Source organism: Eretmochelys imbricata, chromosome 3 (genome assembly GCF_965152235.1).
Source record: "Eretmochelys imbricata isolate rEreImb1 chromosome 3, rEreImb1.hap1, whole genome shotgun sequence".
Lineage (NCBI taxonomy): Eukaryota > Metazoa > Chordata > Testudines > Cheloniidae > Eretmochelys > Eretmochelys imbricata.
The window spans coordinates 131,571,534-131,597,429 of NC_135574.1; the positions used below are offsets into that span (position 1 = coordinate 131,571,534).

General features: G+C 41.2%; 1 protein-coding gene across 1 annotated transcript in view; it reads left to right on the forward strand.

Moving 5' to 3' along the window:
• Positions 1-25,896, forward strand: part of DISC1 (DISC1 scaffold protein) — a 344,543-nt gene that overhangs the window by 78,844 nt on the left and 239,803 nt on the right. The window contains exons 4-5 of the mRNA XM_077813412.1: positions 16,737-16,884; positions 25,682-25,811. Of these exons, the coding sequence (XP_077669538.1) occupies positions 16,737-16,884; positions 25,682-25,811 (278 nt within the window). The remainder of the gene's footprint in view (positions 1-16,736; positions 16,885-25,681; positions 25,812-25,896) is intronic.

Genomic DNA, 25,896 nt, shown 5'->3' on the forward strand with positions numbered 1-25,896 from the left:
GATACAGAGAGACTAAGAGGAAGCTAGTAGGGAATGGAAGTGGGGAAATGAGTAGACACATAAGTAGGTTTGAAATTATGTAGGGTTTTAAACGTGGAGCAGAGGCATGGGCAGGAATAAAAATGTGACCACTTTTAGAGGGGCACGTTCTGTGCCCCTGATGTGGCCCTGGGGCTGAAGGAGCCAGCTCTCCCTGCCCCAGCCCTGGGTCCGGAGGAGTTCTGTGCCCCGTGGATTTTGGGGGGCCTGTGCCCCTGCTTGCCCCCTTCTGCATGCCCCAGATGTTAAGGATAAGGAATTTTAATATATGATATGATAAACACTGGAAGCTAGAGAAGGGATTCAAGGAGGGGATGCTGTGGGTGGAGTGCTGAGAGGAAGAAGGAAGATGTGTTTAACTAGAAGTAAAATTCTTACATCCCAATCCTCATTCATGACAAACAGATGCAATGTATTCAGTTACCTAAAAGACTTTCATTTTCTTCAGAAATAAACTCCTGAATCCCCATGTAGGGTTCTTTGCTGAAGTTTCAATAACCATAAACTATAGGCTACAATGAATGACTTCTGTTTTCACAGTTTCTCTTGCCATAGAAGAGAAAAGATCATGCCTTCTAATTGCTCTTTGCTTTCAAGTGATCCTGATCTTCAACTGGTGACTTGTCTTCAGCTGGTGACTTGTTTCCTCTACATAGAATAGTCAAGAAGGGAATTTCAGAATATAAATTAAAAAAATCTACTTAATCCTCTGTCAGATTTCAACTTTGGCACTTTTGATAGGTGACTTTATCTGCACTTGTTCATTGATGTTTCTTAGACTAGAATTTGTGCTTTTCTGCTGTGCTTTTTCATAGCATGACACATTTTAAATTACAGGAATAATCTGTTGTGGATCACTACTTCATGTTATCTATTATATTCTTGGACTTCCATCACAAAAATAAATGTTTCAGACAGTCTGGTTAAGGATGCAATGCTATGTATACTCAGGTTAGAAATAACTAAGGAGTCTGTTCTTTGTTCGACAGCAGGAACAAAGAACCTATACATTGCTAAATAGAGTATAGGACAATATTTTCTGACTGAATCCATAATCATAAAATCCCTGAATTAAAAATCCAGACAAATTCCTTTTATTTATTCCTTAGCGTTCAAAACTTGCTTTTTGAAAACAACCATCATGGCATATTATGCAACTCTGTGTGGAAAGTCCATCATATTTCACTGTCTTTGATTAATTATAGTCATCTCCAGTTTCCCATTGACGATTTTCACCCTTTTTCGAGGTGATGAGGAAAGGGAGATTTTGGCTTAGAGCAGGGGTCTCAAACACTCTGTTGACTCTTGGAGTTATTTCCTGCGGCCCGCCATAGGTGCTGACTCCACCAGCAGCCAAGCATCCCTCCCCCCAATAGTGCGCCACATCCCTCTCTTCCACCTACAGCTATTTGGTGGCGCTTAGGACTTTCCAGGAGGAGAGGGAGGGAGGAACAGGGACACGGCGTGCTCAGGGGAGGAGGCGGAGAAGAGGTGGGGCCAGAGTGGGGATTTGGGGAAGGGGTTGGAATAGGGGTGGGGAAGGGGTGGGTTTGGGGCAGGGACTTTGGGGAAGGGGTTGGAATGGGTGTGGGAAAGTGGTGGGAAGAGGCGGGACAGGGGCTGGGCCTCATGGACTAGACGAGCAGTCTGAGGTATGAAGTTCAGCATGTATGATTCTTTGCTGTGAGTAGTTGGGAAAAATGTTTGTTAAAAGTGGCAATGTATTTTGTATGAATAGTTACTTTAAAAAGTTCCTACCATTACAGCTATGTTGATAGACTGTTAGTGTAGATCATCAGCAGTGTTACTAATCACATAAGGAATAGTTACAGGTGTTTATATTTATTAAAACCCCTTTTTGCATTACAGTTTTTAAAAAGTTAATACATTGACTTTTAATAGCATACTATATTATTCTTATTTTTTTTCATTTTTGACTATACTTTTGTATCGTAGTATGAAAAGGTTTCAGTGATGCGGCCCTGGGACCAATGTACTAGTCCTCATGTGGCCCTTGTGGTGATTTGAATTTGAAATCCCTGGCTTAGAGATTTTTGTCAATGTGGGGGTGATTTTTGTTCAGTCCCCCTCAATATGAGACTAACAGATAGTTGCCTCCTGACGTATTTGAACAATATAGATTTGGAAATCTCTCCTACAGTCTTTCTGTAACCAGATCCACATAGAGAGATCTGAACTATAGGCAGGTAAGGCTCTGCATTGCTTTCTGTTGCCTTCCTTGTTTGTAGGAATCTCTTTATGTATTATACAGCTAAATTATACTCTTAGAGTATAATATAGATTCTTTCTAGATGATAGTGCTGTATATATTTTCTTCTTTTCATGAAAATTCTTACTGGAATCAATAGGGCATGTTTATCTTTATTTCTGTAGGATTTAATGTAGTCAAAATAATATGTAAGGACACTCTCAACACTGCTTACAAAATAATGCGGATATAAAATAAAATGCACCTGCTTGTTTTTACTCTAAAGTATCTTTCGATGCATCTTAGACTATCCTTACTATAAAGTCATATGGGAAGTTCAAACATCACATCACTTTAACTGGAAATGAGATACCGACAGAAAGTATGAAAAGCAAACAGTGCATGATTTATTCTGTATTTACAGTAGGTGAACACAGGGCTGATCATTCCAAAAACTTGACACATTAAAACCATTTTGTGTTTTGTGGCACCTTACGTGTTTAACAAGTTTCAGATACTGTATGAATCAATGAAGAATGGGAGTAGATACACTCAGTACAGTACTATATTATTTTTATAGGACTGGAAGGGACCTCCTGGGTCATCAAGCCCAGTCACTGGCTATCTCAAGTAAACCCATCATAGAATCCCATTCATAAATTTATCAAGCTCCATCTTAAAACTAATTAAGTTGTTTGCCCCCGTAACTCACATTGAAAGGCTGTTCCAGAACCCCAAAACTCTGATGATTAGAAATCTTCTGATTTCCAGCCTGAATTTGTTTATGGTCAGTTTATACCCATTTATCTTGCTAGTGTTGTCTTTTAGCTTGAATAGCTCTTCTGGGGTTTAACCTTCCTGGGGTTTAACCTCCTTGATATATTTCTAGAGATGAATCATATCCTCTCTCAGCCTTTAGTTTGCTCAGCTAAACAAGCCAGGCTCTTTTAGTCTTCTCTGGTAAGGTGGGCTCTTCATTCCCCTGATCATCCTGGTGGCCCTTTCCTATATCTGTTCCGGTTTGAATTAATCTTTCTAGTATGTGAATGACCAGAGTTTTACTCAGTATTTCAGATGAGACCTTAACGCTTCCCTATTTCTACTTGAAATGCTTCTCCAGATACATCTAGGACTGCATTTGCCTTTTTCATGGCTGCATCACATTGGTGGCTCTTAGTTATCCTGTGATCAACTAATACACGGGTCTTTCTCCTCCTCTCTTGTGGAAAAACTGATAAGCCCCCAGCTTTTAGCAGGAATTCTTATTAGTTCCTAAGTGCATGACCTTGTACTATTAAAATTTATCCCATTTCTATTACTCTGTTCCGCAAGGTCATCCAGTTCCTCTTGCATAACATTCCAATACTCCTATATATTGACAATGCCTTTCAACTTTGTGTGATCAGTCAATTTCATTAGCACACTTCTACTTTTTGTGCCAAGATTATCAATGAAAATATGAAATAAGATTGATCCCAAGACCGATCCTTGAGGAAATCCACTAGTAACAGTCTCCCCAGCACAATCTTTGTCCTTTCAGCTTAACCCAGTGTTGTCTCTGTCAGGCTGTCAGGAGTGGCTTAAGAGCACGAATACCAACCTCAGGGCAGACTGTTAAGAAGCAGGGCACAAACCCCAGACTGGTTGTGAGTTCTCGCCTTAGATTTCACCAATCAAGTATGAACTTCTCAAGCACTATAACAGCCCTAACGTGAAGTCACAGGCTGAATGGGGGTTATGTGGTGGCTTTCGTGGTATGGACTTCTGTGATGTAGGGACATGTCCAGGGCTTACCCTGCAGCAGAGCCATTCTCCTGGCAACCTAATGAGCACAACTCCCACCACCAGGCAAGACCCCTCTCCCACCGCTAGGCCTGACCATCCACGACTCTGTTGCTGACAGAACACTGGTCAGATGTGTGTGAACATCAGCTGAGGCAGAGGGAGGGGGCCAGAAGCTGCTAGCCTGAACTGGGACTGAGCCAGCACCCTCCTGGTGAAAGTCTTGATGTCCTGTGCAATATTCCAGATTTAAAACATAAGCTACAGTAAGCTTCTCCAAGTCATTAACAAGAGTATCTGAAACATTGAGAATTTTACTTTTGTTTCAAGTTTAAATGAAAACTAGCAAATTCAATTTAAATGTAAAAGGAAAAAATCCATAACTGCCAGCGTGTGTCATGTTTCATTTTTTCATATGATTTAGAACAACTGAAATATTAAACTCCAAGAATGGATTTATTTATGCTGTCAGATTCTCCAGTAAATCTGCTATAAAACTTACATTCCATACTCTTAGAAAATCCTGGTGTTACACACTTTAAGGACTTCCTAGTTTTCTGGATTGTTACTAGGGTGTGCGGGTAGGAGGAAAGGATCTCTGGTGGCTGGGCTGGGAGCCTTAATAGGAATCATTTCAGGCCCACATCTCCATTTATCTTCTGGCAGAAACTATTCATGTTTGTTTGTTTGTATGCCTAGTGTTTTCTACTTTCCCCTGTTACTCCATCACAGTCCCCCTATCAGACAGGAAAGAGACAGGGAAAGGTGGCATGCAGCTAATATTGTAGGAAAGGAAAGAGCTGGAACTTGAGGAGATATTGGAACCAAACCATCCTCATGGTGTCTGGATGCTCTGTTGGATAGGGCACTAGACAGGGATTCAGGAGATATGAATTCAATTCCTGGTTTGGCCATAAGCATCCTGTGTGACTTTGGGCAAGTCACTTCCTCTACCTTGTGTCTCAGGTTCCCATCTGTAAAATGGAGATAATACTTTTCTGCTTCATAGGGGTGTTGTGAGAGTAACGCCTATGATGGTGATGTGCTCAGATATTATGGTGATGAGGGCTATGTAAGAACCTAGATAGAAATATAGGGCAGTGGTTTAACAGGATGGGTTGTCTGGAAGCTGAACAAAGGGAAGCTGTGAGTCTGAGGCTGTCTGCTCTCTTAGGGTATGTCTACACTTCAATTAGACACCTGCAGCTGGCCTGTGCCAGCTGGCTTAGGCTCGCGGGGCTGTTTAATCACAGTGTAGATGTTTGGGCTCAGGCTGCAGCCCATGCTCTCAGACTCTTCCACCTCGCAGGGTCCTACAGCCCGGGCACCAGCCTGAGCCTGAGTGTCTACACCGCAGTTAAACAGCTCTGTAGCCCAAGCTCCGCATGCCCGAGTCAGGTGACATAGGCCAGCCACAGATGTTTTGTTGCAGTGTAGACATACCCTTAGAGGGAAGGGAACTGAGTGGTGAGTGAGGGGGTGGTAGTAAGGGCAGGAGCAGAGATAGTGGCAGGATTCCTGTTGTAAAGGACAGAGAGACTGGAGCTGAATTTCTTTAATCCCTGTCTCTCAGCACTGACTTCAGGAAATGGGCAGGAAAATAGGAAAACCAACACACTTGAGTTTACACATATTAGTGCATCGCTAAATGACTGGGTCAGGGGTCTCATTAAATGAATGAGAAAAATGATTCCTTTCAAGGCTTTAAAAATACCTTTGTCAGCTGTGTTGCTTGTAGCTGCTTCAGACTGTCCACCAATGTGGACCCCTGCCAATTGTAAAGGATAATTGTTACTACCTGTGTTCTTCTGTGTCGTCAGTAATAAAGGCACAGTAATGCCCTCATTCTCAGAAAAGAGGAGCTTGTGTTCAGTCCAGCATTATAATGTCTGAAGCTCATCTGGAAATGATCCATCTGACCAACCTAATACCACAAAGAATCCTCAAACAGTACTTTCTTTGTCTATCTGCAGTGGCCCAAGCACAGAGTCTTTATCCTAGTCATCAACAAAGTCTCTCAGTTGCCCAGGAAATAACACTCATTCAAGATATACTCTTTAATGAAAGGTTTCAGAGTAGCAGCCGTGTTAGTCTGTATACGCACAAAGAAAAGGAGTACTTGTGGCACCTTAGAGACTAACCAACTTATTTGAGCATAAGCTTTCGTGAGCTACAGCTCACTTCATTGGATGTATTCGGTGGAAGTGAGCTGTAGCTCACAAAAGCTTATGCTCAAATAAATTGGTTATTCTCTAAGTTGCCACTAGTACTCCTTTTCTTTTTTCTTTAATGAAAGCCACCTCACTGTTGGTTCTTCCCTCTGTTAGTGTTGGATTGCATGCAGATCTGGGGAGAAAGAGGTGTTTGATCCTCTTATATAGAATATTTTGCTTGATTGTGAGTGTTTTGGAGAAGCTTGTTATGGTTGTCTTTTGTTAAAATGGAACCGATGGTTTATTTTTAGGGAGAATATTTAGATCTCAGTTTGTTGTCTGAGCCTGTAGCACATTTACCTCATGCCCTTAGTGGTAGTGTAGCCAGCTGTGGGAGGATCATAGCAAAGGGTTGCACAGCATTGTTTGCATGTTGGCTGGAGCTAAGTATTGGGTCTAGAATATTTTAAACAAAATTTACATTATTTTGGTGATGGTTGATATAAAGCACTCAGGGCTAAAGTCTTTTTCCTTAATCCTTCTTAAGATTTTATTGTGGCATCTGTTGAGGGCAATTGCATTAAAATGCTTCCATCCCTTCTCAGTTTATTGTTCCTTCAGTTGTAAACAGCACACAATCCATAGGATGGTGTGGCAATAAAAGGTCAATTCTTTATTCTAACATAAAACTACTATAAGAAAACTGTCCACAGAACGAATGATTATGAAACAACATACACATTTTGGCCCTACTGCTTTCAGCTGAACGCTGAGGCAGTTGCTTCAGTATCTTTAAGATGCTCAAGAGCCAGCGTCTCAATTTCCCAGTCTAGGGCACTTGACTGCAGTGCTATGCCTCACCAACTCTGTTTTTTGGGAACTAGAAAATGTAACAAGTTAGAGCACGTAGTCACAAGATTATCGTTTTCCAAGTTCCAATTGATAGGAGTTTTAAATGCCATTGGGTGAAAGGGACATTTTCAGTGACATCAGGAGCCAGCAAAGTTGTAGTCCTCTTGTTCTCGAAATCCATAGGATTTGATATTGCCTTCATAGTCAGAAATCCAGCAGTATTGAAAACAAGACATTACTTTGCCTGTGATATTTGAGATACCATTCTCTTCTCCATGCTTTCAGTATATTTAATCACTAGACTTATACAGGTTTTGGATTCAGAAAAGGAGGTATTTATGGGTTTGATTCTTCTTTACTTGTTTTAAATATAGTATTGACAACCTCAAGTGCACAAAAATCATGAATCAGGCACCAAAATATCCTGTGATTCTCTTAAAAATCATTACATTTTAAAAAATCAATTTGGCGTTATTTTTGTCTGCCTTCTGGTTTTTCAGCATTTGGGGTATGTTTTTAAGCTTTTCTCTGCAACCTTGAGGATTAGAAACGTGCTATTTTAAAAATGAAAGTTGGGATTTTTATATAGTCATGTGGCTCCAAGACTGGAGCTTTAAGATACCAGGTATCATGGCAACAATATAACACCAATGGCTTTAATTGATTTTTTTCCCCTCTGATTCTCACCAGTGTAAGTGATAGGGCAAATTGAGGCAGGTGAGTTTAGCAAAGTCTTAGTTGAGGACAGATGACTTTCCACTTTGATTATCTTATGCCCTGTTTTGCACAAAGATCTTCCAATTTATCCTCTAATGAGGTCTGGAAATGATTTGTTCTGACATGCAGGGCCTCAGTTTACTGCCAGTGAACTTTCTATCTTCGGTGATGACGGTGTCTGTGAAGCAGATGGTAGAGCATAAATTCATGGTTGTACTGTAAAGCAATCATTTCCCCCCAGCTTTGTTTGATCATTTTCAGCTTATTATTGCAATACTGGAAAGACCCTGAGTGAATTCCAGAGCTTGTTGATGAATTGGGGAGTTAAGGTAAAAGCACAAACTCTCAAATATTTAAATAAATAAATTCCAAATAAAGGTCAGAGATAATGCCTCTGTTTCCTAAACACTATTCTGCATCAAAATAATGGTCATTATAACCTGTAGCTTGCTTTCCAGCTTTAAACAATTTCCCAGTTGGTTACCTAATGTAATAGCAAGGTAAACAGTTCATTTACTTCTGTTTTTAAATGAAGCAACTTTGAAGTACTTAAGATGCAATTTCAAAGCATCAGTATATAAAGTATAAGGTAGCAATTGCTTTTTACCAGCCATCAGCTGAACTATTTGCTTTAGTTTTGGCTTGCATCACTGCAGGAATTGATACTTATGCTCAGTATAAACAATTACAATTAATAACTAAGCATAGTACTTGGCTGCTATGTACATTGCATATAGTTACATTTCCTAAGTGGTGCCTTTTGCTGATAGGGAAGAAAAGATGCATTTTTGCTGTTTGTATTTTGCTGCTTAATAAACTGATGGATAGGCTGTTTTTTTTTTTTTTTTAAAGAGTTCCTTAAAAAGGTTGATTAGAGAAGATTGCAGGATTATAGTGACTAACACAGAAAGGATAAAAGATCGTTTGGTTTTGAGAGAGGAGTAGCAGATGAGGCCAGCAATATTTTTATAAAACACCTTCAGAACAAAGTATTTTGAAATGTCTGGTAGTAGAAATTAATTGAATGCCATGTACACTTGCAAGTATGAAACACAATGCATCTGAGAATTAATGAAAGAGAGAGAATAAATTGGCCTTTGAATTCCTTCATCTGTATTTCTTCCAAAAATAACCTCTATGACATCCTGAGGTCTAAGAAGGTAAGTGCAGGCTGGTGAAACAACGTGACACAGGGTTAGCCAGTCATGTAACGGAACAACAGTTAAAGCATTGGAATGTAACCATGTTTTGCTTGATCAGCTCAAGGTTTCTAACCCATAACTCTAGGTTAGACAATAGCCTCTCCCTGCCTGTTCCTAAAACAGTTGGTTTTTATACCCCACCCCCCGAAGCACCTGTGTAAGCCTGAGTTGTTTTACTCCTCATTTGCCATGATAGTGTCTCTATACCCTGTCATACTTACTCATTAAAATGGTCTCATTTTTTCATGCACGTTTGAAAAGACAAAGGATGCCAAGCACTGAACAAAATCATTTGGGGCCTATCACACTAAGCACCCCTATATTCAGACCCTGCACACCACTGTAATAATCTCTGTACAAAATATGCATTGTGGGGTATCATTTGAAAACTAATAACTCACTGATCAATAATATCAAAATGAAATGTATGTAGTGACATTATATGTAAAGATATGAATTCCCCCTGTATGGGAGAGATTCCAGAAGATTGGAAAAGGTCAAATATCGTGCCCATCTATAAAAAGGGAAATAAGGACAACCCGGGGAATTACAAACCAGTCAGCTTAACTTCTGTACCCGGAAAGATAATGGAGCAAATAATTAAGCAATCAATCATATGACCTTCTCATAAACAAACTAGGGAAAAACAACCCAGGTGGAGCTACTATAAGGTGGGTGCATAACTGGTTGGAAAACTGTTCCCAGAGAGTAGTTATCAGTAGTTCAGAGTCATGCTTGAAGGGCATAACAAGTGGGGTCCCACAGGGATCAGTTCTAGGTCCTGTTCAATACCTTCATCAATGATTTAGATAATGGCATAGAGAGTACACTTAAAAGTTTGCGGACGATACCTGGCTGGGAGGGGTCACAAGTGCTTTGGAGGATAGGATTATAATGCAAAATGATCTGGACAAACTGGAGAAATGGTCTGAAGTAAATAGGATGGAATTGAATAAGGACAAATGCAAAGTACTCCACTGAGGAAGGAACAATCAGTTGCACACATACAAAATGGGAAATGACTGCCGAGGAAGGAGTACTGCGGAAAGGGATCTGGAGGTCATAGTGGACCATAAGTTAAATGAGTCAACAGTGTAACACCATTCTAGGATGTATTAGCAGGAGTTCTGTAAGCAAAACACGAGAAGTAATTCTTCTGCTCTACTCCATGCTGATTAGACCTCAGTTGGAGCATTGTGTCCAGTTCTGGGTGCCACATTTCAGGAAAGATGTGGACAAATTGGAGAAAATCCAGAGAACAGCATCAAAAATGATTAAAGGTCTAGAAAATGTGACCCATGAGGGAAGATTGAAAAAATTGGGGTTTTTTTTAGTCTGGAAAAGAGAGGACTGAGAGTGGTGACATAACAGTTTTCAAGTACATAAAAGTTTGTTACAAGGAGGAGGGAGAAGAATTGTTCTTAACCTCTGAGGCTAGGACAAGAAGCATTGGGCTTAAATTGCAGCAAGGGAGGTTTAGGTTGGATATTAGGAAAAAATTCCTAACTGTCAGGGTGGTTAAGCACTGGAATAAATTGCCTAGAGAGGTTGTGGAATCTCCATTATTGGAGATTTTTAAGAGCAGTTTAGACAAACACCTGTCAGGGATGGTCTAGATAAGACCTAGTCCTGCCATGAGTGCAGGGGACTGGACTAGATGACCTCTCGAGGTCCCTTCCGGTCCTATGATTCTATGATGATGTTAGCACATGTTCAAAACCAGACAGCCCTGCCTAGGCAAAAGTTGTTAAAACAGGCCTGTCCTAAATCAAGGAATGTGTGTTCATCTCAATTTACGTATAAGTAGTAAATAGAACAGCAGGAATGGCAGGAAACAGAACAATTTGGAATTCAGCAAACACAAGTTGGGGAAGAAAGAGCGTGGAGCCTCCTTCACCGCCAGACTCCATGTCGCCTTCTTTACTGCTTGAATAAACTTTACTTTGAAGGGTAACTCCACTTTGAAGGTTCACTAGACTATAAAAGAGAGGGGCAGAGAACCCCAAGTTAACTCTAAGAAGACAAAGGCACCGACACCTTTGGGCCTCTGGGAGAGATCCTAACCAAGGAAAGGGTCAGTCACCATCTTGTTGGAAGACTGTGGGTGAGACAAGCATCTTCAACAAAGCCTTGAACCAAAACTTGCAAGATTAAGTTTTAGACTTTTAGATGTGTGTTTTCACTTTTATTTGCTTGTAACTATTGTTAATTTTATTTCATATCCTTGAATTCCCTTAAAATCCTACCTTCTTTTGTTAATATTCTTGTTTTATCTTTAATCTAAACCAACTCAGTGTTTTGTTTAACTGAAATGTTTGGTAAATTCAGTTAAGGTAGCAAATTGTTGAATATTGATTCCTTACAGGGGCAATGGACCTATAATATCTGAACCATCCAGGAGAGGGCTGGACAGTGCAGAACACGTGTTTTGGGAAAATCTGGGACTGGGAGTTTATTGGGGCCAACCTTTGAAGGATACAGCACAACCCTCCCAATTGGGTGTCAGGCCCACTTTATGGGCTGTTGGGCAGATTGGCATGGCCTCAGTGCCCTCCTTCGGGTATTGTGCACCCCAGAGATGCATGGTGAGGGCACTTCATCACAGGGAATGCAATACTGAGTTACCTGTGAGCAGGAGGGTTTCTCTGTGAATCCTGCACTCCTGTGTAAGGGCCAGTCACAATCTGGTTCCGTTTTTATGGCTAGATTACTATACTGCATATCACTGTTAAAATTAAAGTTTGGTATTGAAATTTCACATAAAATGCAATTGTTAGCGGCTTATTGGGCCTAAGTATTAGGTTAAGAATCTCATCTGGCCCACAGAGCTCTTCGTCCTGCTGAGTTAGAGAAAATGAGCACCATGAAGGTGGGTCTTTTAGAGGAGTCCTTAAAAAAATAATCAAGGTCCTGTGTGCGCGGTGAGACCATTACAGGTCCCATGGCACTAGTAAGAGTTTGCCCAAAACTTCCCTTCCCCTTAAGTTCTGGATTGAACTATGTGCCAGTTGGTTGCTGTCCTCCACTTCAATAAGCAGCATATAAAGAAAAGTGATCCTGACCATTGGAACAGAAGCCACTTGAGTCAGTGGATACCCTATTATACAGGCAGGTAGTATAATATTTTGTAACCCTGATCCAACTCATGTGGGTGAGGCCAGAAAATAATGGTCAGTTTCTTACCAGCACTTTTGTGTAAGAGCTTTCGTTACAGCAATCACCATCAATTTGGGTTTGATTCCCTGTATATTGAGACTATATTTTATACAGGAAATGTTTCTCAAACTCTTTGACATCCTGAGTGTCATGACACTGGCCAGAATCACTCTTCCTATCAATGAAGGGATCTTAGAACCAGCCAGAGTGCTATGATGAACCCCAGCCACTCTTCTTCCCACCTCCAAGTATGTGAAAAAATGGTGTCAGGTGATGCCGAAAGGCTTCAAACACTTTTATGCCCACCCAAATCCAGGGTCCTTGGTCATCTCTGCAATGCAAGAGAAATCAAAGTTCACTAAAGGTGCTCCTAAGGACAAGCATACTAAGATGTTACATCTGTATGGATGAAAGGTATATTCATCTGCCTCATTGCACCCAAGTTGGTGAACTGCCAAGTACAATTATCTCATGTGGGGGAGGGTTGTCCCCTTCCTTTTGAAAATCCCACAGGATTGTGGGGATGAAATGAAAGAGAACATCATGGGGGGCAAATGGTTGTGAGAACTCATTGCAGGCAGCCATGGATGCCTCTGACTCAGCCTCAAGGCCAATGGTCACAGCCTTCTCTATGAACTAGGCCTTGTGGCTCCAGGCATCAGACATACCATACGAAGCATGATAGAGCACTTGGCCTTCAAGAGAATGGTGCTTGTCAGCCAGAATCAGATTAAGTGCTGTATTTCTCCAAGGACTCAAGGGCTGCATTATGATCCCTGGGAACTTAGAATCATAGAATATCAGGGTTGGAAGGGACCTCAGGAGGTCATCGAGTCCAACCCCCTGCTCAAAAGCAGGACCCATCCCCAATTAAATCATCCCAGCCAGGGCTTTGTCAAGCCTGGCCTTAAAAACTTCTAAGGAAGGAGATTCCACCACCTCCCTAGGCAACGCATTCCAGTGTTTCACCACCCTCCTAGTGAAAAAGTTTTTCCTAATATCCAACCTAAACCTCCCCCGCTGCAACTTGAGACCATTACTCCTTGTCCTGTCCTCTTCTACCACTGAGAATAGTCTAGAACCATCCTCTCTGGAACCACCTCTCAGGTAGTTGAAAGCAGCTATCAAATCCCCCTCATTCTTCTCTTCCGCAGACTAAACAATCCCAGTTCCCTCAGCCTCTCCTCATAAATCATGTGTTCCAGACCCCTAATCATTTTTGTTGCCCTTCGCTGGACTCTTTCCAATTTATGCACATCCTTCTTGTAGTGTGGGGCCCAAAACTGGACACAGTACTCCAGATGAGGCCTCACCAATGTCAAATAGAGGGGGACGATCACGTTCCTCGATCTGCTGGCTATGCCCCTACTTATACATCCCAAAATGCCATTGGCCTTCTTGGCAACAAGGTCACACTGCTGACTCATATCCAGCTTCTCGTCCACTGTCACCCCTAGGTCCTTTTCCGCAGAACTGCTGCCTAGCCATTCGGTCCCTAGTCTGTAGCTGTGCATTGGGTTCTTCCAACAGTCAGAATACCAGCAAAGGGAGAAACTAGATGCTCCAGTGATGTCTGTCTTCCATCTCCTGAACCAGCCTGGCTCCTCCTGAGGCAGCAGATTTGATGGGAGTGTTGAGAGCCACAATGGAGCCATCTGAAACCTCCCTGATGGGATATACAAATCCCACATTGGGTCTGAAGTGGTTAAAAGAGAATACGGGGCCCAGGGATCTCCTCCCCTCTAGGTCTGCTGAGCATGCTCTGACTGGATGAGTGGGTTAAAAGGAGCTGAGCAGTCAGGCAGAGGGTGATGGACAGGCTGCTGGGAGATGAGCCTTCTCCGAGAAGCCAGACAGAAGGCTGAGTCTGACAGGGGATCATGGGCTGGGTAAGGCCCACAGGTAGTGCCTTCTCCAATCCCCGCCCCCTTTAAGAACAAGCAGGTCCTGTAGAGCCCTGCTTATTTGGGCTTTTCTTGGGTTTGTCTACACTGCAGTTATACACCCGCAGCTGGCCTGTGTCAGCTGACTCAGGCTTGCAGGACTTGGGCTACAGGGCTGTAAAATTGCAGTGTGGACGTTCGGGCTCAGGCTCTGGGACTGATCCTGTGAGAAGAGAGGGTTCTATAACTCGGGCTCCAGCTCGAGCCTGAATGTCTGCACTGCACTTTTACAGCCCACAGCCCAAGACAGCAGACATGGGCCAGCCATGGATGTTTAATTGTAGTGTAGACATACCCTCAGTTAAATTATTGACACTGTGGAGGAGCACATGGTTTGGACAGAGACATCCATTAGGGGAGGATCTATTAATAGGGATTCTCTATATCTTAGTAAGGAGGAGAGGATGGAAGATGGTAAAGTACAGGTAGGATCTGATGAAAAACAGTCGAATGAAGAAGAGTTGCTGTGGATGCTCGACCCTGCCCTTCCTTTGGTTGTACACACACTGTTCCCAGCAAGCTACAGCACAGAGCTGAGCTCCATGCTATGCAAGGTATTGCACACCTGTCGCTCTCCCTCTGGCATCATGCCCCCACACTTGTGCAGTAAGCTCTTTGGGACGAGGATTGTCTCCTATGGCAGTGGTTTTCAAATCATGGGTTGCGACCCAGAAGTGAGTCGCAGAATGGAAGGGACTGGGTCGCGGTGGCTCTGGTTAGCATTGCCGACTAGGCCATTAAAAGTCCTGTCGGCGGTGCTGCCTTGCTAAGGTAGGCTAGTCCCTACCTGTTCCGACACTGCATTGCGTCCCGGAAGTAGCCAGCAGCAGGTCTGGTTCCTAGGCGGGGGGGCTACGGGCTCTGCACACTGCCCCAGCCCCGAGCACTGGCTCTGCACTCCCACTGGCTGGGAACCAGCCAGTGGGTGGGGTGGAGGTGGTGCCTGCGAGTGAGAGTCGGACCTGCTGCAGGCTGGAAGCCTGCTTCTGCACCTGGGCTGTGCTGCTGACCGGGAGCTGCTGGAGGTAAGCCCTGAGCCCCAACCCCACACCCCAATCCCCGGCCCCAGCCCTGAGCCCCCCCAAACCTGGAGCTCCCTCCTGCACCCCAAACCTCTCAACCCTGGCCCCATCCCAGAGCCTGCACCCTCAGCCCAGAGACCTGACTCCTGCCCCAGCCCACAGCCCCCTCCCACACACTGAACCCCTCATTCCTGGCCCCACCCTGCAGCCATCACCCCTGCACCCCAATCCTCTGCCTCAGCTCTGAGCCCCTCCCACACCCCAAACCCCTCATCCCCAGCTCCATTGGATTGTGGGCATCAGCAGTTTTCTTCAACTGGGTCGCCAGAAAAAGAGTTTGAAAACCCTATCCTACGATGTATTTGCATGGTGCCTAGCACAATGGGGCCTCAATCTTGTTTGGGGCCTCAAGGCACAACAGTAATACAATAATACAAATAAATAATACTTGGTAACATTAGGCTCCCTCATCTCAACACAAGCAGAAACTAACTCAATAAAATCTTAGATTATCATAAGGACACATATATTTCACTAAAATGAAAAAATGTAAACTGATAATCTAGTTTAGAAAGAAATTGAAACTAGTTAGTAGAAAAGCATGCCCAGATTGATATGATTCTGGAAACAAATTATTGCTTTCAGAATAAGAGAGGGAGAGGAAAGCAAATTACCAAAATATTCAAAAAAGAACAGGTAGGCAGAAAGTGTGGAAATTTAAAGATTTCTCTATTTGTACAGTAGTTTAAAGTTTTCAGAGCAGGGTAAAGAATCATTATGGATGTTCAAGTGATCGAATTCTTTTGTTCATATGAATCTGCCAGTGTATTTTCCAAAACATCTTGGGATAGAAAATAAACATTCTAAAAATCAATTATTTATCTTTGGGTTGTCCACCTGTTTTCTGCATAGGAAAGAACACAAAATAAAAATTAATTAAAATGTTTTTTTCTAATAAAGTTAGAGCAGTTATAAAATGAAAGTGCTCTCTCAGTACCACTGTTATTTTTATTTGAAATTTACAATATAACACATTTGCTGGATTCATAAACTAGAAATAAATTCACTGAAAATCTAATATAATGTCTAGGGGTTTGAGTGTTTGTTGCTACATATGCATTTTCTATTTAAATTTAGGTCTGAATCTATTAACTAAAATATCATAGGGTATTCTTTGGTTCTCTTTATGTAGTCCTAACATAGGTCTTTAAAACCAAGAAGATCTCAAGGTCAGATTCAGACTGACTTATACACATGCAGCTATCACTCTAACAAATTTGTTTAAAACTGGAGCAGCAGAGGATAGGAATTCTTATAGAAGTTGACCAGTTAAGCATAATTTCTCTAGGAATACTGTATGGTTGCAAATCATAGGCTAAAACTTCCAAGCCTCACCGATTTAAAATTCCCAATTGAGGCCTGCAGGCTCAGTTTTGTATATCAACAGAAGTAAATAGTTTGACATTGTAGATGTCTCTGATGTTATCCAGTTACAATCTGAGTAATTTGGAGCAAAACACTCTGACTTACTTTATTAAAAAGGGAAGTGTTTGCTACAGCATGTTGTTGATCTTTTCTTGATGAGCACCCAACTTTTTCTTTCAAGAAAAACATAACCCTATTTGTTAAGTAATATCAACTTTTTGTACTTCTGTGTTTAGCTGATACATTTAGAAGGAAACTAGAAGAACTGGAGCGAGAGAAGAATTCTTCAAAATTTCAGCTTCCTTCAAGGCATCCTTCAATTATCAGCTTCTTGGACAGATTCAGTGCACAAGTTCAAGCAGCATTGTTCTGGGCTGCAGATCGGTAAGTTCACTGGAGCCTTATGACGTGGAACTATATTTCTGTTTTTCTTGAAGTACTGGGTATAAGTTATGGCTAGATTTTTAATTTTTAAACAAAAAGTGAATGCTTTGGAGCGCTGATACTATACCTTTTAAGAATACAATAATAATATTTCAGTCCCATTTATGTCATTTTTCCTTTTCTCCAGGTCTTTGAAAATTGTCATATTAGAGCCTGAGCCTGAATGAATGAAGTCAATTTGACTTTTACCACTGATTTCAATGAGAACAGGCTTGAACCCTTGTACAGCAACTTAAACATATAGCAGCAAGGCAGCCTGAGCTACATCTCCCTGTGGAACTAAACCCAGTTCCCTTTTGGGGAGATGAAAAAACATTTAACTATAAAGTGTGTAAATCACTTCTGCCCTGGATTCTCCTGCCAGCTTGGGAATCACTTTTATTCATTATTAGTTAAGGACTAGCAATATGCTGAGCACTGTGCAGTTCACAAAAATAGTCCGTCTCTCCCGCTAGAGCTAGCAACTTGCAAGACAGAGAGAATCCGAGATGCACCAGATGACCCTGGGGAAGTAATTAACCCCCTCCCCCCCCAATTTTTTTTTCTCATTTGTGTTTGAGTCTCTTTTCTTTCACACTACTAAGTGGCTTAATTACAAATAAGGAGGTTCTTTCTTAGGTATTTATTAGTTATGGCGTTAATGTGGGAAATCTTGTTTTCTGACAACTCACAGTGATAAAGACCTTGGTGTGATATTTGATCTATGCATACTTGTGTTGACTTACATAAGTGCTAGATAAAATACATATAGACAGTGGGACTTCACTAAACAGATATTCTATTGTTTTTTTTTTTAATTTGGTTTAGCCCTTGTTCATTGTATGTATAAAGTAATGTGATTTGTTTTGAAATACACTCCATAAGGATTACCTCTTGTGGTCTCATATGGTAGAAGAGAGCGATTTTGTCAATTGTATGGGTGACAGAACCATGAATCAAAGTACAGGATAAAAGATACTTAAATGCTGTATCAAGAGGTGCCTTTCATATTATTTGTAATAAATTATTCTTGTATTTCGAGAGAGACTGTCAACTTGAATGATTGGAAACTGATTAATTTTAAGAAATTTGTTTTCTGATGGGGCATCCTCTAAATTGTATGTCCTGAGTATTATAAAAAAAATGTTCATGACAGTTTTTCTGTTCCCCTACTGAAGACTAGAAGCATCTTTTGTGCAGGTGTGAGAGCAACAGTACCAACCACAGTCAGACCCAGTTCTTGCTTTTCACCCTTGTCTCTGTGCACACGACTCTCTACTGTTTTTTTCAGATTCAGCTTGGCTATTGCTTTTATTGTTAAACACCTTTTTTTCACTTGTGGTCTTTTGCATTTGACAGCACTTTATATATAGTTTCTCTGTTTTGCTAATAGAACATACTCTTCTCCAGGCTCTGCAAGAAGGTGTTTAAAAATCTTTAAAATAAAAAAATAGGTACAGTAATATTTTAAATAGGGCTAGCTAGAAAAAAATCTGTTTTGTGAAAAATGTTGAAGTTTTGAGACTTGTTCCACAGTGGTCTTTTGAATTATTCATGAACAAAAGAAAAAAAGAGAGAAAGAGAACGAGAGAGAAACACACAACCCAGAGCAGCCGTAGCTTGCTGGTTAGGGATGTGGGAGACCCCGGTTAAACCACCTAGATCTCCCATATCCCAGGTGAGTGCCCTAACCACCAAACTATTGGCTATTCTGGGGTTAGTTGGTCTTTTGGTCAATTAGTCTATCTGGTTTTGACACGAAATTCCAGACTGGATCAGAGAAAACTTTTCTACAAAAATTGAATCAGAATTAATATATTTCTGTGAAAATTTTAGGTTTTGACAAATTCACATTTTCTGATGTAAGTTTTTGGGTTAAAAAAAAATCCTGGCTGGCACTAGCTTTAAGTTTCCTCTCCACAGCTGTTTTTAACAGCCTTGTTTCTGCTGCATATAGCCGAGTTGTCATCACTACCACATTGAACACTTGTATCTTAGTTATCACACATACATCCTGCTGCTCAAACAGAGCCCCTGAAGACACTGAAATGCCACTGATGCAAGACTGATCTGATGTGTGACTTCTTTGGATATAGAACATCCTGCTGTCAATTGTCTATCCAGAAAACTATTCACCCATTCAACGTCATTGCCATCTACATGCTGTGCCTGTACGTTGTTCATTTCCATTTTATAGCTTTGGTTTTATTACCATTGATCTTAAGTCCCTCAGATTTTGCAGTTTTCCACAGCTCTTCCAGCACTAGCTGTAGTTGGTCTGTAGTTTCTCCAAGTAAGGCAACATCATCCCCTAATGATGAATATTTAAACTTCATACCTTCTACTTGGCTTCAGTCACCTTTATCATCACATAGTCTATTTGAACATTAAATAATGTAGGTGAGAGAACGCATCCCTGGTGTACTCCTTTTCCTACTTAAATGAATCTATAATATAACCGTAGATCCTCACACAGCTAAACGTACTGTGCTACAGTTTCTCCACTCGGCACACCAAGGCTTGAGGCACCCCAGACTGACATAATAGTATGCACAGTACTCACCAATGCACTAAGCCAAAAGCAGCTGCAAAGTCTATAAACACAATGCTAACTTTTTTTTGTCCCTCTATTCGTTTTTCAATAATATTCTGCAGAGCATATATAGCATGGATCTTCAATTGACCTGGATGGAAACCACACTGGTTGTCTCTTTTTTTGGGCTGACATAATATATCAGTTCAGTAGTAAGACCATAAACACCTTCCCTGGGACTAACAGCAGCACTGTTTCCCTATAATTTGAACAAACTGATGACCCTCCCTTTTTTTTGTGATGATGGCAGTCCATTTTCCAATCTTCTGGAATGCACCCGGTTTCCCAAACTCTTAAGACAACTCTCTGAAGCCAGTGAACTAAATCCGGGCCACCACCCTTTAGCAGATCTGATGGAATATTGTCAAAACAAGGTGCTTTATCCTTTTGTAATTATTTGACTGAAATCATCACTTCCTCTCACATCACCAGCTTGTTTTTTGCTGGATTCGTTTTTGAATTAAGTTGTTTATGTCTTGGTGGGGATCTGTTCATTAATTCACAAAAATGCTCATGCCAGTGCGTAAATTGGGCACCAGAATCCTGAGTATTCTCCATTTTTGTCTTTAACTGGCAGAAGTCATGAGAATGGATGTCCAATTAGGACCTTCAGACTTTCAAATATCCATTTCTTTTCTCGTCTTTCAGAGGCTTCCACAAAGCACTGCACCATACGATTCCACCATTGGTGCACCAAGCCACTAGATTCTTTGTTCCTAGTGCAGGTCCGAAGCCCAGATAAAGTGGGAGGGGTGGCCAATGGCCTGATAAGCCATTCCTATGAAACATTTCTGGCTTTGATGTGTGGAAGAAAAGGACATAAAACTTCAGCAGTTTCATCTGCAATTCACATGGAACCAGACTTCAGGATTCATCTGATTTTTCTACTACATACGGAGGAGTCAGACTGTGTGATGATGTTTCTTCCATATACCAGAGATGGAGAGAAGCATCTGACATAAAGATGGTAAATCCGCTTTGGCAATGACATCAGTATCTGAGGATGGGATCATGGAACGTTTATCATTAAGAGCCATCAGAAAAATGACTCTCCTGGCTGAATAACTGAAAAGGTTGAAAGTTGATGTAAGAAGCACACAGGAGACAGGGTGGAATTTGAACACCAAGAGCACGGCTCTTATTCGTAGTGGGTCAGACTTTTCGATTGTTACATGCCCGCAATACATCTGATAGGCACATTGGTGTTGCTCTGGTTTTGTCCCTGTCATAAATATAAAGGGAAGGGTAAACCCCTTTGAAATCCCTCCTGGCCAGGGGAAAGCTCCTCTCACCTGTAAAGGGTTAAAAAGCTAAAAGTAACCTCGCTGGCACCTGACCAAAATGACCAATGAGGAGACAAGATACTTTCAAAAGCTGGGAGGAGGGAGAGAAACAAAGGGTCTGTGTCTGTCTGTATGCTGGTCTTTGCCAGGGATAGACCAGGATTGGAGTCTTAGAACTTTTAGTAAGTAATCTAGCTAGGTATGTGTTAGATTATGATTTCTTTAAATGGCTGAGAAAAGAATTGTGCTGAATAGAATAACTATTTCTGTCTGTGTATCTTTTTTGTAACTTAAGGTTTTGCCTAGAGGGGTTCTCTATGTTTTTGAATCTAATTACCCTGTAATATATCTACCATCCTGATTTTACAGGGGGGATTTCTTTATTTCTATTTACTTCTATTTTTATTAAAAGGCTCCTTGTAAAAAACTGAATGCTTTTTCATTGTTCTCAGATCCAAGGGTTTGGGTCTGTGGTCACCTATGCAAATTGGTGAGGCTTTTTACCAAACCTTGTCCAGGAAGTGGGGTGCAAGGTTTTGGGAAGTATTTTGGGGGGAAGGACGCGTCCAAACAGCTCTTCCCCAGTAACCAGTATTAGTTTGGTGGTGGTAGCGGCCAGTCCAAGGACAACGGGGGGAATATTTTGTACCTTGGGGAAGTTTTTGACCTAAGCTGGTAAAGATAAGCTTAGGAGGTTTTTCATGCAGGTCCCCACATCTGTACCCTAGAGTTCAGAGTGGGGGAGGAACCTTGACATCCCTGAGGACAAAATCTGTATTATTGACTTGGCAGGCTTTATTCTCCACACCTGATAGCTGCTATTTTCAGTTTGAAGGTAGGACATGTGGTATGCTCTGCTTGAGGCAAGCCCTGATGCTGAAAAAGATGCTTTTATGCCATGTTAGATGACACTGTATCTAATACGTCACCCCAGCTTCATATTGCCACCTTCAGAGATAGGAACACAAGAACTGGCCATGACAGATTTAGATTTGAACTGGTACTGGGACCACACAGCTTACTGGAAGAGAAATTGATAATGGTGCGTCTGTTAGAATTTGCTTCTTACATTTGGCCTATTTTTAACAGCTACCTGGTTTCAGCACAAGAATTGCCATATGTATACATTTAACTATCCATCGGGTGACAGAGTAACCTTGGATCACTTCTAGTTCAGATATTCTTGTCTAAACTCATCCGGGAGGTACATATATTTAGAAGTGCTAATCTTGCTCCAGAAACTGATCAATGACTCTTAATAGCAACAATGACGTTCCATTTAATAAAGTTCCAGAGACAGATATCTATTGCATCAAAATGCTTCAATGGTGATCAGCTTCATGATGAACTAATTGCTAATAGTTACTGTTAGGATATAGATATTCAGGACTGTCTGTAAAGGCCTGTACTCTAAGAATTTAGGTGTATTCTTATCACTTGGCTAGTTAGAGATATAAAAGAAAGAATCAAAATCACTGTCTGCCGGTGTAAGGGCCTTCTCTTACTGTGACAGTCTGAGGCCCTGTTCTTAGGCTAAGGCCTTTGGCTAAGCAACAGAGGCAGCTATAAGCTGGGAAGCAACCGGTCACATCCTCACATTCCAAACTAGTCACATTGAAAGAAGGTGCTATTGGGCTGTTAGGAATACAATTCTGTCCTGATAGTGCCTATCGCCTCCAGAGAAAGGGAAGTGCCTAGAAAATGTAAAAGGAAACTTAGTTTGATAGCATCCTGTCTGGCAAGAATTCACTTATCAATAGCTGGGATGTGAAATCCTCACTTCTGTATTGTTTTGTCATTATAGTTCCCACTTTGCTATTAGAAAAGGAGTAGTAGTGGCACCTTAGAGACTAACCAATTTATTTGAGCATAAGCTTTCATGAGCTACAACTCACTTCATCGGATGCATTCAGTGGAAAATACATGCTGCTGGAAATGGCCCACCTTGATTATCACTACAAAAAGTTTTCTTCCCCCCTCCTGCTCTCCTGCTGGTCTGCTCATCTTAAGTGATCACTCTCCTTACAATGTGTATGATAACACCCATTTTTTCATGTTCTGTTTGTATATAAATCTCCTCACTGTATTTTCCACTGAATGCATCTGATGAAGTGAGCTGTAGCTCACGAAAGCTTATGCTCAAATAAATCGGTTAGTCTCTAAGGTGCCACTAGTACTCCTTTTCTTTTTGCGAATACAGATTAACACGGCTGCTACTCTGACACTTTGCTATTGTTTGTCTGTATAATCTCTGTCTGGTCTGTGATTGTTCCTGTCTGCTGTATGATTAATTTTGCAGAGTGTAAACTAGTTAAAATGGTGGGATATAATTGATTACATAATCATGTTATAATATGTTAGGATTGGTTAGTTAAATTTCAGGAAAATGGTTGGTTAAGGTATAGCTAAGAAGAACTCAAGTTTTACTATATAGTCTGCAGTCAATCAGGAAGTGGGTGGGTGGGTGGGTGTGGGGAGGGGAAATGGGAACAGGGAATGGGGGTGAGGAAATTGGAATCATGTTTTGCTAAAGGGGGAAATGGAAACAGGGAATGGGGGTGAGGAAATTGGAATCCTGTTTGGCTAAGGGCAGGAATGGGAACAGGGACACAGGTGTAAGGCTCTGTGGTGTCAGAGCTGGGAAGGGGGACACTAAGGAAGGAAACTAGAATCATGCTTGCTGGAAATTCACCCCAATAAACATTGAATTGTTTGCACCTTTGGACTTCGGGTATTGTTGCTCTCTGTTCATGCGAGAAGGACCAGGGAAGTAAGTGGGTGAAGGAATAAGCCCCCTAACAGTTACCCAGTAGCGATTTCCAAAAAATATTCTACCATGGAGGAAGAGTGGACTTTATTTCGAGAGTCTCTCACAGAGATTGCTGGAGTGGAGAACAAATGGGACTAAGGAGAATGAAAAAGCAATGTTGGATTACAAATGATACCATCAAACAGAGACAGAAAAAAAGACACTAACAACAGAATTAATGAAGAGAGGAGGAAATGGGTAATAAAAAAAAGAAATGTTTTGAATGAGCAGTCAAGAGGGCCTGTTGGAATGATGCATTTAGGTGCACCTGAATGCTTTTTTTGTTTCATAAACATTAAGTAAAAATAAACACATTAGAAAAGAATCCCACATCACTGGAAAAGTCTATCTCTAATGTAGATATCAGCAAGAATGCAAGAACATAAAGTTCCATGACCATTATATACACACGTACTTCGGCAAAAACAAAATACGAAAAGCAACCATCTATGTGTAGCATTTTAAAGTGCTAGGCCGTTAATGTGTATGTGCCTTACACTGATTACAAATCATTACCTCCTCACCAGCCAAACTGTACAGGATTCCCAGAAGCTCTGAAGTGCTCTTGTTTTTGCTAAGTGACCTTTCATACAGCTCTCAAAAGGGTGAAGATTTCTGACTGGCTGGTGAAGGACCTACAAACATGCCACTGTAACAAGGGTTATTCTTAAAGTGGTACCATCAACTTGGAAATCACATTTCCTCTGAATATCCTGAACCTGTTCTTGTGTTACTATGAGAAACTAAACAGTTTTCAGTGTCAAAGTTACAGCATATTCTTAACATCCACTGGTTTGTCACAAACAAGGAAACACTTAGATGAATCTGACAAGCTCTAGTTTTGCACCAGTTCAGAACAAGATGACTGCAAAGGTGGGGTCTTTTCCAGTGTGCAGAAGTAGGTGTGCTTTTACAGAAGGAAGTGGAGCATGAGGCTGACTATGAATGATGTTGGAATATGCATTTCTGAAGGATTTTTAAGCCTAAAATCTCCCATGCTGACTATTGCTGAAGGAGGATTTACAAAATGGAAGTCCATTCTACATGCAATCATGGCAGCAACATAGCCATGTGAATTTGCTGTTGTTGCATCTAAGATGTGTCTGCAAAATGGTTACAATTTGCCTTTTCTGTGTGGAAGATACTCATTTATGCATGCAGACAATAATCATGCGGTCAAACTCATTGTATATGTATTATATACCACAGATATCTAAGTACATTTTGCAGGCTTATCTTAGAAAGTCATGTTTGAAAATTTGTCCTTGACAGATGTATTTATCTGGGACCACAGTTTTTCAGTGAGATATTAAAAATGCACCTGTAATATTTATGGAAAATGCACATATACTTGTATGCATAAATGGACAGAGAAATGCCATTACTCGTTTGATTGCACAAATACAGGGAATACATAAGAAAACATCTGTACTATTTGCAGGTTCATTTTGAGAGGCCCATTACACATTTGGCACTTAATGTATTGTATTGATTACCTTAGGGCCCAATCATGCAAACATTTATTACTGAGCATAGTGCTTACTGTGAAGAGTCCCACTGACTGTAAATTTGAAAGAGCTTTCTGTATAGGAGAGGGGCCAAAGTTGGCGTCATATAGCACAGACTCTGGCTGATCTCTAGTGTGGTCTCCAAAAGCTGACAGAAGCCTCAGAAACTGCTCCAGATAGTTTCTATATTTCATTTCTGAAGCCTTTTCTCAATGGTGATGGGAAATTGCATTCCTTAGTTTGCCTCCAGCCATTCATCCAAGACAGTGATGAGTGAATATGCTGAAAAATGAAATAGCTGGGGTTAAGCCTGAAGCTATACAAGTCGTCTTCTTCCTCTTTCCTTTGAGATGCTGTAAAAACAGAGTCAGGGTTTGATAAAATAAGGGGATATGTAAAGGAAAAAACACTCTAGTTTCTTAAATAATGTTGTTTTAAAGATTCAGACACTCTTTTGATGATGGGTCATCACAACTCCTAGGGTGACACGGTACATTTCCTTTTAATCTTCCAGAATTGAATACCCAATCGTCACATAAAATATAAATGTTTGTCATTTTTAAAGGGTTGGAAGTGAAGAAGCACAGCTCTGGCAAAAAAACGAGCAAAAGCTTTTGAGTCCTGCTTACCAGAAGAGGATACAGGTTTCAGCTACAAAAAGAAACCAGCTTCTTCAAGAAAAGCAATGGTTGCAGGTAAGAAGAAAAGTAAAGTTGTGGCAAAAACCATTAGTGGGGGGAAAATGTAGCTTGTAGGTGTTCTTGCTGAACTAAACAGACT